At 38.2% G+C, this 18,683-nt stretch overlaps 1 protein-coding gene across 7 annotated transcripts in view; it reads right to left on the bottom strand.

Moving 5' to 3' along the window:
* Arhgap6 (Rho GTPase activating protein 6) overlaps positions 1–18,683 on the bottom strand; it is a 470,700-nt gene that overhangs the window by 20,840 nt on the left and 431,177 nt on the right. For all 7 annotated transcript variants that reach the window (XR_009224891.1, XM_046424258.2, XM_046424260.2 and 4 more), the window contains exons 7-9: positions 16,939–17,089; positions 15,765–15,913; positions 7,697–7,876 (exon numbers count right to left, since the gene is read on the bottom strand). Coding sequence is in view for 6 of the 7 variants with exons in the window: in XM_046424258.2 (XP_046280214.1) it covers positions 7,697–7,876; positions 15,765–15,913; positions 16,939–17,089 (480 nt within the window). In the remaining variant the exon portion in view is untranslated. The remainder of the gene's footprint in view (positions 1–7,696; positions 7,877–15,764; positions 15,914–16,938; positions 17,090–18,683) is intronic.

The raw sequence follows: 18,683 nt of genomic DNA, 5'->3' as shown, positions 1-18,683 counted from the left end.
AATGATGGTTGTGATGGTTGGTAACTGCAGCCACTTTACAGGTAAAGATGGTGGAGCAGAGAGAGGGAAGTGCCATTGAACTGCTAAAGCTGTGTCCTCCTGGGCTACTTGCTATGCAAGATGATAAATCCTCATGTCTGGAGACACCTGCAATTGATTATTCTCCTCCTTGCCAGTCAAATGCTTTCTAAATAATGCCTCTTTTTCCTTCTCCAACTTTGCCTTCCTAGTCTTCTTTCCAGTAGCTCATACTGGCACATCAATTACCCTCATGCACTTGCTCATTTATTCACTTGATTTTGTGCTTTTCTGGAACCCAAGTTAGGATGATGTATTCTACCAAAGGGATACCGAGGGAATAATGTTGGAATGGCAAAAAATAATACTATTAAATCACCCATGATTATGGTCTGCATAGTGTACCCATTTATGTTACCCTTGTCTAGCTGCTTCTCTGTCCTTATGAATAGTACTAATGTCATGTTGTAGCACATTCTCTTTTCTATTCACTTCTAGAGTGGGAAAGTGATTTTCCTTTTCTGGCTGGGGATCATCAGAATTTTTCTAAGTTCTTAGTCTACTGGTCCCATCAACAGAAAAACTTCCAAAATGAAAAGTTTAGCTCAATAACCAAACAAAAATTTTCTCTTATTTTTCTAGGCATCTTGTATATAGCAAAATGGGAACTTAGGAGTAAAGAAGTGAAAAACATGTTTTAACTCAAGCAATTCTGCATGCTAAAATGAAGGGAAAAAAACAGCCCAAAGTAATTCTTCACTTACAATTCATTGTTTCACATAAAAATCTCTATTGGGTTTTAGTCAACTATTTAGTAATTTTAGATATTTCCTAAGTGTACCATTTATGGTTGTGTTTATCTGGATACTCAACTCCTTAGATTTTAATACGTTCCTTCAAAGCATAGTGCTATTCCAAAAATCAAAAGAACTTTGTACTCTCCTGCTTCAGAGAAAAAAATGTAAACACTGCACATATGAAGGAATAAAACTGCCACAATTAAAATCTATCCCATCAAATTAAAAATGAAACCTTGAATGATTGCCTAGGGTATAACTGAGGTAGTTTATTCCATAAACCACTGAGAGGGGAAAATGGTATGAGTTTTCTCCATATACCGTCACCATAACAAATCATTAAGTGCTTCTCAAAGAGCAGTTCCCAGGACCCAGCCCTACTGTACTTGCCACTGGGTGTTCCACACCAATCCACCACTTTGCACTTGACCAAGAAGGATGCTTTGGCATTTAAAACTCTAACACTCCCCGGCAAAAGTAAATATCACTGGAGATCACGATGACATTTTTTAAGTTAACAAACACACTAAAAGAAATCACTTTGGCTGTTTATGGAGCAAAAGCTCAAACAAGGGCAGGCTCTACCTTGAACCTTTTGTGTGGCTCTGTTGTGACAGTTGGTTTAATAATTTAAAAGGATCTGGGTGAATTTAGAGGGTCAAGATGCATTAAATTCAACAAATATTTCTCTAGTGCTGATATATGCCAAGCAAAGCTTTTTGGCAACTGGGGCACCTTAGTGAGCAAATACAGAGGATGAGTCCAGGGCTCGTGGAAGATGACTTAAGAAAGGAAGATGAAGAAAAAATCATCAGTCTTTGCTCTATGGCAACAGGGTAAAAGAAATAGAAAAGGCTGAGGGGCAATGTTTTTGTTCCCTCCCACTTGTGTGGGATGCCCATAGTATAGGTGTTCTGTCTTTGCAGACAAGGACACAATGAGCAGGCTCCAGCAGGATCATAGACTAGCTGTTAAAACCATCAGCTGGCCTGAACATCAAATTAGATGGGTGCTGTTAAAGGTCCCCTTTACTCCCCATTTTCAGATGGACTAAAATACATTTTCTCTTTTTTTCTACAAATGGACTCTACATCTGAGATGCCACATGAAATGCCTCTTCTTGTTGTGGGGAGGTATCATGATGCAGAAATAATTCACTTAGTTGCTGCATCACTTGGGCAAGAGAAACTTGGCTTTCTCTTCATGAAATGATGGTCAAATTTAGATAAGGCAATGATGCACATAACGATTGGGCCAACCTCTGGCACACAAACAGGAATTGTTTTTCCTATATGAAAAAGGAAATGAAAATCATATATAATTATTTGAATATATTGTTAGGGGTAGTTTCTTGTTTGATGAACTGGCTGACTGCTTGACTCCTTTTGACTTGGCGTGCAAAAGAAGTTGTAAGAAAATGCACTTTGCATGTGAGAATGAAGAGAACACAAAGCAAAGCTTGGCTTCTGAGCTTGGAATCCTCATCACAGCTTCTGACCCTTGCTCCCAGTAGTGCTCATATGAAATTTCCCACATGCCCTGAGCTGGTCCTCATCTCGGGCTGACAACTAGTGGGGTGGGAATGCAGTAGTTTTCCCACGTCTCCACTGCACTCCGGACTTTTCATCAGCTTACAAGGCGAGTGCCTTCTCTTCCTTGCCCCACTCCAAAAAAGCCCTAGTAGGAATCCTGTCATATCAAGCCTGAGAATGTGCTGACAGTTTTCTCCACTCTACTCTGAAGTTCTTATTAATTCCAAGAGCATAATGCATTGAGATTCCCAAAATCAGTACTGAAGCAACAATTTTCAGAACAATTAGTGTGTCAATGATTTATTCAGTGAATGCTTTCTATTTAGGATAGTTCCAATGACCATTTCTAGAAATGAATAATTCTTATTTTTTATATTTAGTGTTTCCAGTAAGTATCATTTTATGTTTCTAAATAGTTGTTGACAGCAGAAATGGAGGGTCATGATTTAAGGGGACAGGAATCTTAGGAGTATCGGCACAGAACCAAAACCAAATAAGAACAATAACAAAAATACATTATTTTCTAGCAACATAAAGTTACAATATTTATTTAACAAATAATTACTGAGCACCATCTTCTGTCAATTAGTTTCTAGGTGCTGTGGATGTCAGTGAACAACACACTCACAAAAAACAATTTCTGCCTTCATAAGATTTGCATTCTATTAGGTATTAATAAGTATAATAAATAAGTAAAATGTGAGGTTAAATGTGGAAAAAAGAAAAAAGAAGAGCAGGGTAAGGGACTAGGAGCAGATCACAGTATCACACATAGTGGTCAGGATGGGCTTTGTTTCCAAGGTGACACCTGACCCTGCTTGCACAGAGCAGGCTCCTTATCACTTTAGGGCAATAATAGCAGAAATCCTTTTATTTTTTGAGTGCCTAGAATATGTTAATCCTATCCTAGGTGCCTTTCAGTATCATTTCTAATTTTCAAAACTATCCTATAAAGTAGGGTACTTCATCTCATTTTTTTACAACAGGAGAATGAAGGCTTAGGGAAGTTAATTATGGGGCCCCAGATCACACAGCAAATAAATGTCCGAGCAGCAATCTTTATTTTGGTAACTCATTCAAAAGCTCATGGTCTTTCTACCCTACCAGTGTTGCTCAAGATGTGGTTTCTCGAGGTATAGGGTAGGAAGCTACTAGAACTCTCTGGAGGTGTACATTAACAAGTGCAGATTCGAGGTCCCTATGCAGGTGCTACTCAATTCCATTTTCTGTAGAATGACCCAGGAACATGAATATTTAACAAGTTTCCATGAAAACTCTGCCACATGCTCAAGTTTGAGAACCACTATTAAAACGTGCTGCCTCTGCCTTTCGATAGAGTGATCATGATGTTTGTTATCATGACCTATTTCTAGCTGTAATATTTCCAAACCAGGGTTGAAAAGCAAATTATCATGTGCAAAAGACTGTCCGAGACTGAAGTATGTGTTAGCCTCTGGATCTAAGTGCTTATTCTGTACTGTGGGTCAAAGTCAGGTTTGTTTCTGCCTTTGCCCATTAACCCAGATCCTAGCCACATCAGAGAGGCAGTCCCAGCACTAAGAAATTAAGGACACACAATATTCTTGGGGGTCCCTGCTAGGTCTCTGGGGGATTCTATATCCCTTCCATCAATTCTGAGGAATCACTGTCTTCAGGACACATTCTGCCTTCAAGAACAACCTCAGAGCCAATTCTCCTAATAAGTCTTCCCTTTCTAGTGTTAATGGAAGTGACACCTTCCTTTCCCAGCTCATAAAATAAACCCTTTCAAGAAGTGAAGCTGCACAATTGCTATCTACTTTCACCTTTCAGGCCCCACCCACTGGCTTCATCCTTCCTTGTTTGAAAATTTAACAATTCTAAAAGCTTCTTTAAAAAGAAAACCAAAACAAAATGAAATAGCTATATATATGGCTGCATTTTTGTCTACCCACATAAACCAGCTCTGTGAACCAACTGCTAGCCTTGGTAATAACCAACTAAATTCTGAAATGCCAAATATGCCAAGAAAATCCAAAATGTGATGCAATTTTCTTCAAGAAAGACGGGAAGTTGGTGCTGGGATATTCAATCATGAAAATTTTAGAAGGAGAAGGGATCTTGGATATCACTCATTCAACATAGTCTTTTGATAACCAAAGAAATCAAAGAAAATGAAATCATGCTAGGCACAGTGGTGCATGCATATAGCTTGTAATCCTAGCAGCTCAGGAGACTGAATCAGGGGTATCACAAGGTCAAAGTCAGCCTCAGCAACCTAGTGAGGCTTTCAGCAACTTGGTAAGATCCTGTCTCAAATAAAAAATAAAAAGGGCTGGGGATGTAGTTGAGTGGTTAAATGCCTCTGGGTTCAATACCAATTCCTGGCACTTAAAAAAAAAATCATGTAGCTAATGAGGAGAAGGGACGTGACTATAGTAAAGTTTTCTGGCAACAGTTTATTCTTATAGATCCAGCTTGGAATCTTTGCTCCCTATTTCCTCTCACTCCACTGTTCTTTTTCTCAATACACAATTCCTATTATCAAGAATGATTATATTGTCGATTAATTCAGTCTAAGAAAGGTATCCTTCATTTCTCCATGCTCAAAGATTCTCACATGTATAAAGAACAAGGATTGGTAACAGGGAAATTATACATCACACAACTACCATTGACTGATTAATTAATTCAACCAATATTTATTTTTTTCTACCATGTCCTGGGCACAGGCATGATGTAAAAAAGAAAGTAGATGGAAATGGACAAAAATTTACATTTTAGTGAGGAAACACATTAAAAAAAAGAAATCTGTAAAACTCTCCATTGGTATTGGTGAGTGCTAAGGAGAAAAAGCAGAGAATAGGAACAGGAGGTGAGGATATATGTGGGGGGGATGGTGTCAGAGGTGGAAGAGTTGCACTTTTTTTGTGGTGCTGGGGATTGAACCCAGGACCTTATGCTTGTGAGGCAAGCATTCTACCAACTGAGCTATATCCCCGCACAAGGAGTTACATTTTTGACCAAGTGGTCAAGAAAGTCGTCTTTAAGAAATAAAGACCATATCTTGAGAACACACACGAGTACTACCTAAGAGAATCTCAAAACCTATCCCTGCATAGAATGATAAACAAAGATCAGATTTGGGGGGCTGAGGCTGTAGCTCAGTGGCAGAGCACTTGCTAGCATGTTTGAGGCACTGGGTTTAATCCTTAGCACCACATAAAAATGAAACAAATAAAATAAAGGCATGCTGTCCATCTACAAGTATAAATAAAAATTTAAAAAAGATTAGATTTGGGAAGGTTGAAAAAATTGGAATACTGATTTTTTCCCCTGTTGCTGTTAGTATTACAAGTGGCTGGAAACGGGGAGAAATAGGATGGCACAATTAAGAGGCAGCAGCTACACTTTCAAGGACGCCAGGAAGAGTTTTGTTAGTATCTGAGGTGAAAAGAAATGTGTGATGGTTTATAGTTTAATATAAAGAAAAACTATGCTTAGACAGAATTTAGAGAATAGAATTAAGATTGATGAGAGGTATTATTTTGCTAAAAATAATTCAGAGAACATGAAGTAATGCCAAGACTACTTGGCAAGATGATATGTGACTTAAAACTTGACAAAAATGTTGAAAAGTTCAGACATTTGATTCATCCAAATATGTAATTAATTATGAGGATTGGGGCTGAAGTGTGAAATTTATATAGAGATGATGACTAATTCAACAGTTTTGAGATCTTACCATGTGCTACACAGGGACAATATTTGAGAGATGCTGAGGAATGGGACACCATTCTACATCAGGGAACTTTTTTCACTGTGGGTAAGTCCATTTGCTCTTCCTCCTGGGCATCTAGCCTGAATACATTTCCAAGTCTTTCTTCTAGTTAGGAGTGGCTTGTGAATAAGTTCTGGCCAATGCGATCTTAGTGCATATTTGTTGGATGCTTCTTCTAAATTTGCCCATAAACCTTAAAGGATTGCAGTGTCTCAAAATGCAAAGTGATGTGGTTCCTCAGTTATCACCTGCAAGGCTATCTGCCAAATATCTGATTCAACAACAAGATATCATGTCAACAAGATATTTACATCTGTGGTATTAAAGTACTGAGATTTGAGGCAGCTTGTGTTGCCCAAGTAATAAAATTATTAATAAACACTCACATAGACATTTACAGTTTCAATAATGCTTTCACATATTAAATGATTCTGACATCTACTCTGGGAACTAGATCAGATTTTCATTTTTCCCATTCTATAGGAGCTGAAATTGATACCTACTGAGTATTGAATTATTTGGTCATAATCATATAGGTAAGACACAGAGGGCAAGTATTCTAAACCACTAGCTCTCAAATTTATTTAAAAAATTAACATAAGCCAAGCATGGAGATCGATCTATGTAAGACATTTGATAAGCATAGACAAACTTAAGAATATTCAAATGAGCCAATTATTATTCTTGATTGAAAGAGTCACAGAAGACTCTACTGGAATAGCTAGGCTTTATGGTGTTTGCAAATTGACAAGAGAAATGAGAGAAGAAACATGGAGACAGTTCCTGTAAATTTTGACACGTAATATGAGTGGAGAACAGAAATAGAAGAGAATTGGCATTTGTTCTAATGTTTCAAGGGAAGCTGGAGCAAGCAATGCAGTTTTATGAAGGAAAACAGGAACTGGTAATTCAATACAAATCAAAAAAATATTTATTGAGTGCTTGCCAGATGGAGGGCCTTCCAAAACTGTACAGAGGATACAGAGAGGAGATAACAAGGGCACAGCCCTTGTTTTAAATGCATTTATAATCTACTAGGGGAAATGGTCACAAATGACCGTAACACAATGTTGAATAAGATAAACATCAATAAGAACAGCAATGGGGTTCAAGAGACAGAAAAAAGGCATGGGAAGGACACAGGAAGGAAAGGTGAAGCTTCATACAGGACACAGAATGTCAAAATTGACCCTGGAGAAGGTACTGTCACTGAGGATGACACATATTCATGAACACATGAACTCACAAGGACCACAGACAGAATTCCAAAGAGAAGGGTTTCATCAATATTTTGAACAAGGATCACTGTTTTACGAATAATTAAATGACTCCAAAATATGATTCTTGTTTAGGGCACAACAAAATGAAATTTATAATTAGGGAATGTTTGTTTAAACATGGAATCAAAAACTTACAGTAATATCATGTTATAAAAATTTCTATTCCTACCAAAACTGTCTAACTTCCAATGAATTCACTCAACAATCAGCATTACAAACCACAAGGTAGTGAATTTGTGTTTCATTATGTCACCAGAGGCAATCAAAAGGCAGTTTACTAAGATGTTCTACCAAATAAGGGCCACCTACCATGAACAAGGCTTCATAATTTTCAATCATCTTCTGCACCACAGCAATGATGGCCGTGCTCTCTTCAGCTCTGGCTGAGCTCTGGACTGAGAATTCTTTGTCCGATGACTTCTGTTTGTGCAACAGGTTGGGCCCAAATATGGTGGCCAAGTTTAGAGATGTCATTTTGTTCCCAGTGACCTATTGGAGAAGAGAATACAAAGACTGTAGTTTTGTTTGCTTTTCAAAATACTGGATGATTCAATCAAAGAAAGTTATTTCCTTTTCCATTTTTTCCCTGCAAGAACAATATCATCTCTGTCAGAATCCATGAAAGGTACCATCATTTTAGTTTTGTCTCATATATTGGATTGAAGCTCAGAGTTCAAAAACATATTGAATAAAAATTTGCAATTTCAAGGTGTTTATTATGAAACTGGTACTATATAAAATTTCTATCCTGTCTATACTTAAAAAAATATTGATATTCACCCATCCATCTCTTCATCCATCCCTTTTCTCATCAGTCCATAATGTTTTTATTGATCCATCCAAATCAGCACCTATCCCAGGCTAGGAATTTTTCATGGATACTATTTAATTTTTTTTCCGACAACAATCATAGTACAGCCCTTATTTTAAAGGGCTCACATTCTAGGAAGGAAATAAGCCTATCATTTTCAGGTACTGAACATGAAGTACAAAGCTGTCAGCTCCAGAATCCATGGGAATACTACCATAGAGGTAGCAGTATTTGGACAATATCTAGATGGAAGAATGGAGTTTGCTGGGCTGAAAAGCAGAGAATCTGGGGCAGGGGGCAATATTCACAATAAACACCATAAGCAATGACAAAAGCATGGAAAATACATTAAGGAGTGTCAGGAAGCTCAGTGCAGCAGGGGGTGTTGCAGGAAAGGCTGCATCTTTCAACTAACAATCTATGGCCCAGGGAATGGCACATGCAATGGAATGAGAATACCTGAGACACACCACCACAGTGGTGGTTAGCTTTTCAACTAAGGTGGAAGAAGTAGGGGTGAAGAGAGGCATCCAAAATTATTGAGTTAGAGAAAGTGAGAGGGATAATGCTGAGGGTGACGATTCCATGTTTGAAGAAACAAACCAAAAAAATGGAAATAGAGTAGTCAAGGAACATGGAGGTCTGAGGTCGATTTTGTTAGACTCCAACAACCTTAAGGAGCACCTGATGAAGCAGGCCAAGACTGGGTCAGAATAAGAGAAACCTGTGCCTGAAAAGAAATCCTAGGGGAATTCCAAGTGTGTGATCACCTGTGGTAGATGTTCACCAAGGTATTATGCTCCCCTCTAGATTGAACTCTGGTGGTTCTGATGGCCTAGTTCAGAGCCATTTTGATGGTGTGGCAAGAAGTAGAAACAGTGAGTGGAGACACTTTCTTCAAAAAGGTCTCATGGAGAAGGAGGGAGAAAGATGGGAGCAGCTAAAGGGGAATACATGGTAAAGGAAAGGAACTACTCTTTAGCTGGAAGTATAAAAAATGACTCATGTTTGATACATCAAGAAGTAGAAAGCAAAATAAGCATATAGAAATCACATGCCCATAATTATTTCATCACTTCCAAGAACCAACTGTTCAGATGCTTTTCTCTGTGCAAATATATATATATATATATATATATATATATATATATATATATATATATATATATATATATATTCAATGTATTATTTTGTGCCTTGCTTATTTTCTCTTAAAATATATATTTCATTGATCTGTCAATTTCAAAACAGTCCTCTTTTAGACCTTTATTGGTTCCTAGTATCCTATTGCATGAATAGATCCTGATTTGTTTTAACCACGGCCAACTAATGGATATTTATGCTGTTTTCAATGTTCTGTTATTATTAAAAATGGTACAAAAATAGTGTACTCACAAAGATGCTTTGTGAGATTGGCTGAGTACTGTCTTAGGAGTAATTCCTATAAGTTGAATTATAATAAGAGATAGGAGAATATTTAAAGGCTTAGAATTTCCTTTTTAAAATTTTTAGTTGTAGATGGACACAATACTTTTGTTTATTTATATTTTTATGTGGTGCTGGGGATCAAACCCAGGGCTTCACACATGCTAGGCAATTGCTCTACCAATGAGCTACAACACCATCCCTAGAACTTCTTTTTACTCATTTGGTTCTTTTTTTCATATACGAGAGAGAATCTGGGTAAGTTTCTCTAGGCTGTGGTTTCTCCACCTCAGCATTAGTGACATTTGGGATCAGAAATCTTTGCTGCAGGGGCTGCGCTGTATGGCAGAATGTTGACTGGCCTTAGTCAACTAAATGCTAGTAGTATCCCTCCACATCCAGTTGTTTCCTAACATGGCCATATGTCCTCTGAGGGACAAAATTTCCCCTAGTTGAGAACTACTGGTCAGTGTGAATTTTTATTTCTCTTGTCAATTCTAGCTGAAAATTTAGGACTATTGAGGGTAAGGATGTTTTCTCTGGGAAGATATACACAGCCTTTGAGATGTACATGGGTGTCAGCATAGAATTCATGAGTCTTAACGAACAGCTGAGATGAAGGTCCCCGAGTTTTGCCCAATTCCTGTCGAGCACAGAGCTGCTGGCCACCTGTCCAGCAACTCTAGTGTGGCACACGGCTTGCTTTATTTTTAGAAGGTGAGGCCGTTTTCAGGTAAATGATTTGCTGCCAAGGGAAACTATTCTGTGCAATAAACACAGAACCTTCCATTTCTCTCTCTCTCGGAAGAAAAACAAATCATTCATTTATTAATTTTTGTTTTTTTTTTTTCTTTTATCTTGTTGATGTAAAGCTTGACAAGTTTTCATTTCTCTTCCTGGAAATTCATGGTTAAGGATAAAATCAAATCCGTGTCATTTTCAAATTCCTCCATTTAGAACTCAGAGGCAAATTTAGTGCTTCCCCTCCCCACTTTAAAGTAATATTAGGGTTTTATCCATTTTTAACATTAACAAATGGAAGATTTTGTTTTCTTTTAAAAGAATGTTTAGTACAAGGACAATCCAGAGTTCTGTTTCCGCTCTATCCTTCTCTGGTTGCTATTCTGGGAATGCAATACAATCCGTCTGTAAAATTGCACATAGATTCCAGCTGCAGACCAGGCTGCTGTGGTTTGTTACCACTTTTTGGTTTTGCTTTGTTTTTCCGTTTTATTGTTATTTAAACTGGAAAGGGGATTTGCTCCCAGACATCTTCCACCCTTGCTCCCCATGTTTCAGCCTATATTTTAATGTACATATATGGTATGTCTAGGTAGATAGTACATGCACTGGAGGCCAGGACATGATTGCATTATTTAATCAGCCAGCCAATACAAGGAAAACTTTTATCTTCACTAAATAAGCCACCTGGATCATTTTCTAAGCCTCATATAAATAGCTCACATTTATCAAAAGTTTAGTGTGTACAGACTCTGGGATAGGGGCTTTGCACAGACTATTTCAACTCTTTCTTAGTATAAGCTTCCAAAGCAGCTGCTGTTGTCTTTATTTTATAGATGGGGTGGCCCCAGAGCTAGAGCTAGGAGTCAGTGCAGTAAGAAGGGATGCTATTGGCCTCACTCCAGGTGGCCTCATACTCTGTCACATGAGTGCACCTCCTCAAGTTAGCTGTAGGCTTGGCAGACCCTGCTGTGGCATGGGGAGATGGGGAAAATGAGTTTTAAAGCTGGGCTGGAGGAGGCAGAGGCAAGGCAGGCACTGATCCTGCCAAAGTTCCAAAGCCAATTTACCACTTCCCAGAGGCATTTACCTCCTCAAAGATCAGTCATTTCAGCTCTACATTGGTTCTTTTTTGCCTTGTATATAAACCCTTTGAGAACTCTATGCCAACTATGGACTCTCTCACCACACGAGCCCATATTCACACCACGCTTTCCATGCAATGCCAGGGGGTTCTTGGATTCTCTGAAAAACCAATGCTCTGGAGGTTTCAATTTTGTTTCTATTCTATTGTTTCTAGAAGAAATGAAATATTTCTTAGATTTGGGAATTTCTCTTTTTACTAAGTGGCAAAGAAAATAGCAAACTAAACAAAATGGAATAAAACAAGAGAGCAAAACACCACAATTCAATAAAATATCACTATTTTTGCTTCAAGAAAAGCACTGATTGATTAGTAAATAATTTTCCTCATGCCTTCTTTTAGATATCTTTCAAGTCCCACCAGCTAATGGTGTATTGGATTTCAAGCACCTACTAGAAAGGAAATGTTATGTTCACTTTATAGATGAGGAAGCTTAGACCTTCCCCAGCTCCTTCCTCTTCCTTTGTTTCATCATAACAAGGTCATGCAGCAAGGTGTTGACAGAGCACGTGTGAGCTTTAGGGCTACTTGACAATCTGGTTTAGTTCTCTTCCTTCTTGTAATCCATAAAACAGTGACAACAACAACTGGATAATATAAACTAACAAATTGGTAAGATAAGTTGGAAAATGCTTTGTTTCTTGACCTTATTTTATAATTAGATTTGCAGCCTTTCTCTAGTCTGCCCATTTGGGGTTCTCTTCCTGCTCATGCCAAACCAACTAAAATCTTTTAAACATAAAAACTTTTTCTTTTTTTTCTATCCCCACCCTTAACTTGCACTCAAGGAGTTTAGCTAACTCCTAACCCTATGCCATGATTATGTGGTCCATCTACTCAATCCCTATGCACCCTTTGATATGTTGCTTACATTCTGTCTCCTACATGGAGCCATTCCTAACTCTTCTGGTCCATGTTCATTCCTTCTCTGAATTTTGACAGTGACTTTGCACTGCATTCCCTAACTCTACCTTGTGTCCTCACCTCTCCCGCACCCCCTAGATGCCACAGCATATCAGAAGAGTCATTGGAAAAATTCCTAAATGGCAATAACTGGTTTAGAGGAACTCAGGGAAGGTACTCAGGACATACAAGACTCAAATACCAAGATCATCCTTAAATGGAAACATTTTTAAAAGGAATTGCTGTTTTCTGTATTGCTATTGATAAAAAGCTTCCTAACTCATTCTCTCCCTGTCTCAAATAAATCTACAGCATGAATTATATCACCTGTTACCAAAGCCTTCCAATTATTCAGGTCTTAGTAGAAACAATCACCTAACCCAACAGAGGAATGAATTACTCTATGAACATGGCCCAATTTCCTCTTGTTTTCTCAGTACTGACTCTTTTCTGTAGTGTTTACTTGAGTCCAAGATGGCTGCACTGGCTGTTTGCTTTCATGTGACTTCAAACCTCTTCAGGGAAGCAATAATGTTCTTATGTTTCAATAATGTTCTTATTTTAATCATTGGCTATTAGTCCTTCATTTTGATGCAAGGTTTAGTCCAAGAGTGTCTGGAAACCTTCATGATCCCTTGCTTCTTTGTACAAATTTATTGTTACCAGGATATTTTTATATTACTTAAAGCAAATTAGGCCTAATACACTGTTTAGTGTCTGAAAAGAATTTAGTTTTTGGAGATAGAATCTTACTACGTCTTGTACTTCTGGGTTCAATCAATTTTCCTGCCTCATCCTCCCAAGTAGTTGGGACTATAGGTGTGCACACTGTGTCTGGCTCCTAGTTGGAATTTACATTCCCTGAGTTTAGATGATAAGATACAGGTTTAGGAAGGCAAATAGATTTGTCCAAGGACACATAGTCAGTGGATTATAGAACCACCAGAGCTTTACAATCAGGGGTAATTCTGACTCCTCTCAACCCAAGTAGAGACTTGGCATGTTTGACATATTTTTGGCAGTTACAGCTTGTGTGTGGGGCATATTACTACTGCTATCTAATATGTAGAGGCCAGGGATGCTGCTAAACAAACTACAGCATACAGGGCAGCATCCACAAGAAAAAATACTTGGTGCCAAATATCAATCATGCAGAAGCTATAAAAACCTGAGATGTACCCTCAGTAGAATTTCAGTTTACTTCTTCTAAATCCTAGTTTACATTTCTTTTCTCAGTAAGTTAGAATGGCTTGGGTTTGAAGCACAGCTGGACATTTACTAGTCATAAAATCAATCTGACCACTAGCCATTATGACAACATTGTGTGAATTAGAAAAAGGAGGGCCTTCCTCATGATATTTTACTATCATCTGCTAGGATATTGTCCTAATAACTCTGCAAATCTACAGTGATCATTAGGTACATGACACCTCCTCAGAGTGATGAAATGTATAAATGTGCCACTTGCATGACCCTTAGTGAAGGTTCCCTGTGAGGTGCTGGGTAACTTACCTAACCCTTTTGGCCCTAAGTTGCCACCCTGAAATATGTAGAGAATGATATCTCTTTTGCCTGTTAGAATTTCTTTGTGTGTTTGTGTATGTGTGTACACATAAATATTTTATATAAATATATTTACTAAGCCAGCACGTGGGAGGAGAGACATAAATTGTAGCTGGTATTACAACATGGTAAGTTTCTTATACCTATCAAATAATGTTTTATTTGATCATAGGCAATGGAGTCTTGTTCAGCTTTGGAATGGAAAATAATTCTAAAATAGGCAATATTGTAGAAAGTTTGACTGACTTTTCACTTTCCTAAATGCATTATTAATCACCTGAGACCCAACCTTCTTCTTCTCACTTAGCACATAGGGAATGTCACAGCGGCAACGGGTGTACCTTCTGACATGGGGCTCTGTCTTTACCTAGTTATCAGGCAGATGACTCTACATTTTCTGTTAAATCGTCAGTCGATAAAGGCTGACACCCAGACAGGTAATATAACTACGTAACAATTATGAGAATTATAGTACTTCCATTAAAGAGCTGTGTATGCTGAAATGAGGTGTCAGGGTCATATTATGAAACCTGAAGCTAGCAGGGGTTTCACTAATTATAACTCCCATCGAGATAAATGGCTAACTCAGGAAAGTTCCATTCTCACACTCACATGGAGGAGGGGGAGGAGAAATGCAGAATTGCTTTTCTAGATTAGAGTGAAAAAATGCATATGACCATCTACTTTGGGAACTAAATTTGACAAGACCAGAACTGAATCCACAATATAGCTGAGCTCTGTTTAACAGTTATTTAAATAAAAGTTCCTATGATTAAGTAAATTTGGGGTGGCTGTAGCTTCTTCTTGTTGATTAACAGTGCATGTTAAGTTAGTATATTTAAGGGTTTGAGCCCTCCTGGGAAATCTGATGGCAAGGAGATGTTTGACTGCATGGGATCAGAGGGGAAAGGGCTTTTTTGTGAAAGTGAAGATTAAACAGAGTAACTGCTAGTAGGCCACTTAAAATAGAAACCAACACTTCCTTTGTCCAAGGATGAAACCAAAAAAAAAAATCTTGAAAAACATTTTGAAGCATGAGTGTGACCAAACAAAAAATAAAGCCACAAACCTCAGATCAGGTAATCACTGTGGCCTGAGTTGTATCTAGGTTCAACCAGAACATGCCTAAATGGTCTGTGGGACTATGCTTAACCTTCCTTTATCAGTTGACACTATGTGACATTGAGATGCAACAGCAAAGATTAGACCTTCCACTGCCCTCTACATCTGGTTTGGAAGAAGACAGACTCTCTATTGCATTCAGCAAATCCCTATTAAGGGGGAGTTTTAAGGAGAAAAAAGACTCCTCTCAGTGAAGTTCTGGACTTCTAGCTCCTAGTACAGATGAGACCCCCAGAGACAAACTAACAGAGTAAGAAGGGGATGTTAGTTAAAGAATTTTGGGCTCCAAGTTAAAGAATCAGATCAAACCAGTTACAAGGTTGGTAGCCTCCTCTCACCCCCACTGCTCTACTTTCACATGATTGCAACCACCTCTATAGCACGTTGTTTGTCTTCTCTTCACAAACAAAAATTCAGGGTCTTGAGTAAAGCATCATCATGGAAAATGACAGTCTCATTTGGAAGCATCCTTGAAGCATACAAGGAGGCTAATGTGCATTTAGGGACTGCCCTCCAGAGAAGATTTTGTATTGATTTCTTTCTTTATAGACAGGTCAGAGATGGAAGGTGTAATTTTCTTCAACTGATGGCCATATTAATGGATTGCCCTTTTAAAAACCAGGAGAAAGGAAGAGTCACAGCATCCATGGAAGTGAAGGGGTCCATACCTCTTGCCCATCTTTGCTGACATTGTCATCAGCATGCCTGGCCACGATGGAAAGGAACTGTAGGAGGCGATGGAGGGTGTCGCAGTTGCAGGGAGGTAGAAGGTAGATGAGGAGCTGCAAGGTGCCCAGCTGTTCCTCTGGCTCCAACACTATGAAAGGCAGACAGAATTGCTCTAAATGAGAACAAGGGGAGCCCACATGGTTCAGACACAGAGAAGGAAGGGAAGAGGAATGACCTCTTTTCAACTGACTTAACAAAGAAGTTACCAAGGAAAGCCAGTTTATGCCTTCACCTTTCTCCCATTACTTTAGCAATTTTGTCATAAGGTTCTATGACAGAAAGAACAATTAGACCTGGGGAAATAGAACATCTAGAGACTTCATGAGAAAGGCGGTTCTATTCCTCTTACTTTCATCTCTTTCCTTTCTCTGGCATTACTCATCCTGATTTAATGGATTTCAGTCTATTGTTGGTAAATATTTACTAACAATGGCCTCGAATTGGTAGATGTTCTGAAATTTGAACTTATAATGGATTTGAGGTCATTTCCTGTTGAGAAATACACAAGGGACAGATTTTTTTTTTTTTTTGGTAATACCTGAGACATATCACAAAGACACGGTTTTGTTGTTCTTTTGTGATCCCTTTTGAATCAAAGCACTGGAGGAAGACATGTATGCAGGATGACACAGCTCTGCCCTATCTCTCCTCTCCCTAGACCTCCATGGAGTCTTTATCTGCAGCCCCAGAAGCAGGTACATTAAAAGTCCTGAAATTGAGCTATGCCATCTTACTTCCTCTGAAATGTTTTGTGCCCACTTTCCTCCTTCTGCTTTCTTTGACTCCTTCTTCCTTGTATTAGAATTATCAGCTCATTTTTAGGCACAGACTCAATGTGTTCTCTCACTGGTACTCCAAGCTTCAATTTATAGCACCTTTTCCTGTCCTGGGGGTCATTTGAAAGCATACCAAATTCTTCTTGACTATTTCCATTTGTTTTATTGCAAATTCTTCTTGATAATTCTACCTAGAGTAAACCTCAGAAAATTCCCCAAATACCACCTTCATTAGAGACTGGTGAATAAGGACAAAAACAGTTATTGGCAAACACATTTCATGAGTGAGCTGGACATCCCAGTATTCCAGGGATACTTTCCCACAAATACTACGTACAGAGAGTATTGATGAAAGCTGTGTACAGCTCTCTAGTAAGAAGGGGATCTGGCATGTCCCTCAGGAACTCCTTCAACAAGGCTGCCACATCATGAACACTGTGCTCTTCTTCCAGAGATACGTCAATCCCACGGTCAAATTCCTCACGTAACTGAAAAACAATGGTTCAAGTGGCAGTCACATAACATACCTCAATGTTCAGAGTCCACCAAAAGAAATGTTTTGATGTGTAACATCTGGTATTAAGTCTGCACAGACCCCAAGAAGGAAAAGTAAACAACATAATGCTTTGATCCTCAGAGTCTACACAACCTGGCTATGAATATATATGTATTTATATCCATGACTACATGTAAATATACATGCATATACGCACATACACATTCCCATGACTAAATATACATATACAAGTTTAAATGTCTTCTTAAATAAAACTATCTGTGCATTTCCTGTTAATGATGGAAGCAAGGGGTTCAAAAATCACAACCAGAGTATTGGGAGGAAGGGCTAAGGGATAGAAGAGAACTTGGGTTAATTGTAATTATGAGAAGGAGAAATCAACCTATTGCACACTCGTTATGCATGTTACTAATTCTGATATGTTGGAATTTTTATATTTTATTAAGATACTCAACAAGAAAACTAGAAGACTATTCTGCAAATAATGAAACTAAAAACCCTGATATTTGTAACTAAGGCTTAAAAGATGACAAAATTTAAACAAAGGCTATCTTAGATTTGTCAATTACCAGAAGGATTCCCTGCCTTAATTTTTATACTAAGTCTATAAATAAAGACATATTCCTACCCTTCTCCATCTCTCAGACTAGTTGAGACAAAGTGATAAAGAGTATTCGTGTGTGTGTGTGTGTGTGTGTGTTGCTGGGGATTGAACCCAAGGCCTTATGCATGTGAGGCAGGCACTCTACCAACAGACCTATATCCCCAGTCCTAGCTATTCTTTTTAAAATAGTGTTCTGGGAAAAAAAAAAAGTTCAGAGTGCTAGGGAGTGGTATAATAAAGTAGAATGGTGAGTGAGTTAGAACATATTGCATACTTGGAATCTAGTTCTAAGGAACCACCAATTCGATTTTATTGGGTAATCCTTAAATAAGCCTCCATGCAAAGATTCTCTTTTAACTGGATCAAGATATGACTGATGAAAAATTTCTGGCACTCTCTATTTGTCTACCTGATGTGACTACCCACCACTATCCTGAATTGGTCAGTGATTCCAGACAACTCACTATCAGTGAGTGTCAGGAAGATAGAACTCCAACAGTGCTCATAGAGACACATGTTTCTTTTCTGAGCACACACATGCAGAAAGAATGGACTGTTCAAAGAGTTGGCCAATAAAGTAAGAGTGACTAATTAAATTGTGTGATTTTTGAATTGACATTCTAAATTTCTCTAAGCCTCAATAGAAGAGGGTGAGGGGGGCGACTTTCATAGCTGGTGGGTGGATTTATTGAGATGATATTTGTGAAAATATTCTGCAGTTCTGCACAGGTGAGAGGTCTAGGAAATGTTACAATACTATCTTCTTTCTTGCAAGTCCTCTTGTGAAATATAAATGTTGCTTAATAATCTTTTGTGTGACCATTAAGGATAAAAACCCACAAACCAAAGAGTTTCTACTTTTGAAAGTGCTTTTTATCTTGACAAAAAATTAGGGGCATTTATTTCAATTACTTTTGATAATATAAACAAATATCATTTCATCAGTTCCATCCAACTGAAA

The sequence above is a fragment of the Marmota monax genome, unplaced genomic scaffold (genome assembly GCF_021218885.2).
Source record: "Marmota monax isolate L192 unplaced genomic scaffold, Marmota_monax_Labrador192_F-V1.1 WCK01_AAM20220418_F8-fsc00089, whole genome shotgun sequence".
Taxonomy (NCBI): Eukaryota; Metazoa; Chordata; class Mammalia; order Rodentia; family Sciuridae; genus Marmota; species Marmota monax.
The sequence above is the reverse complement of the archived record's forward strand: the minus strand, read 5'-3'. Positions and strand labels throughout refer to the sequence as shown.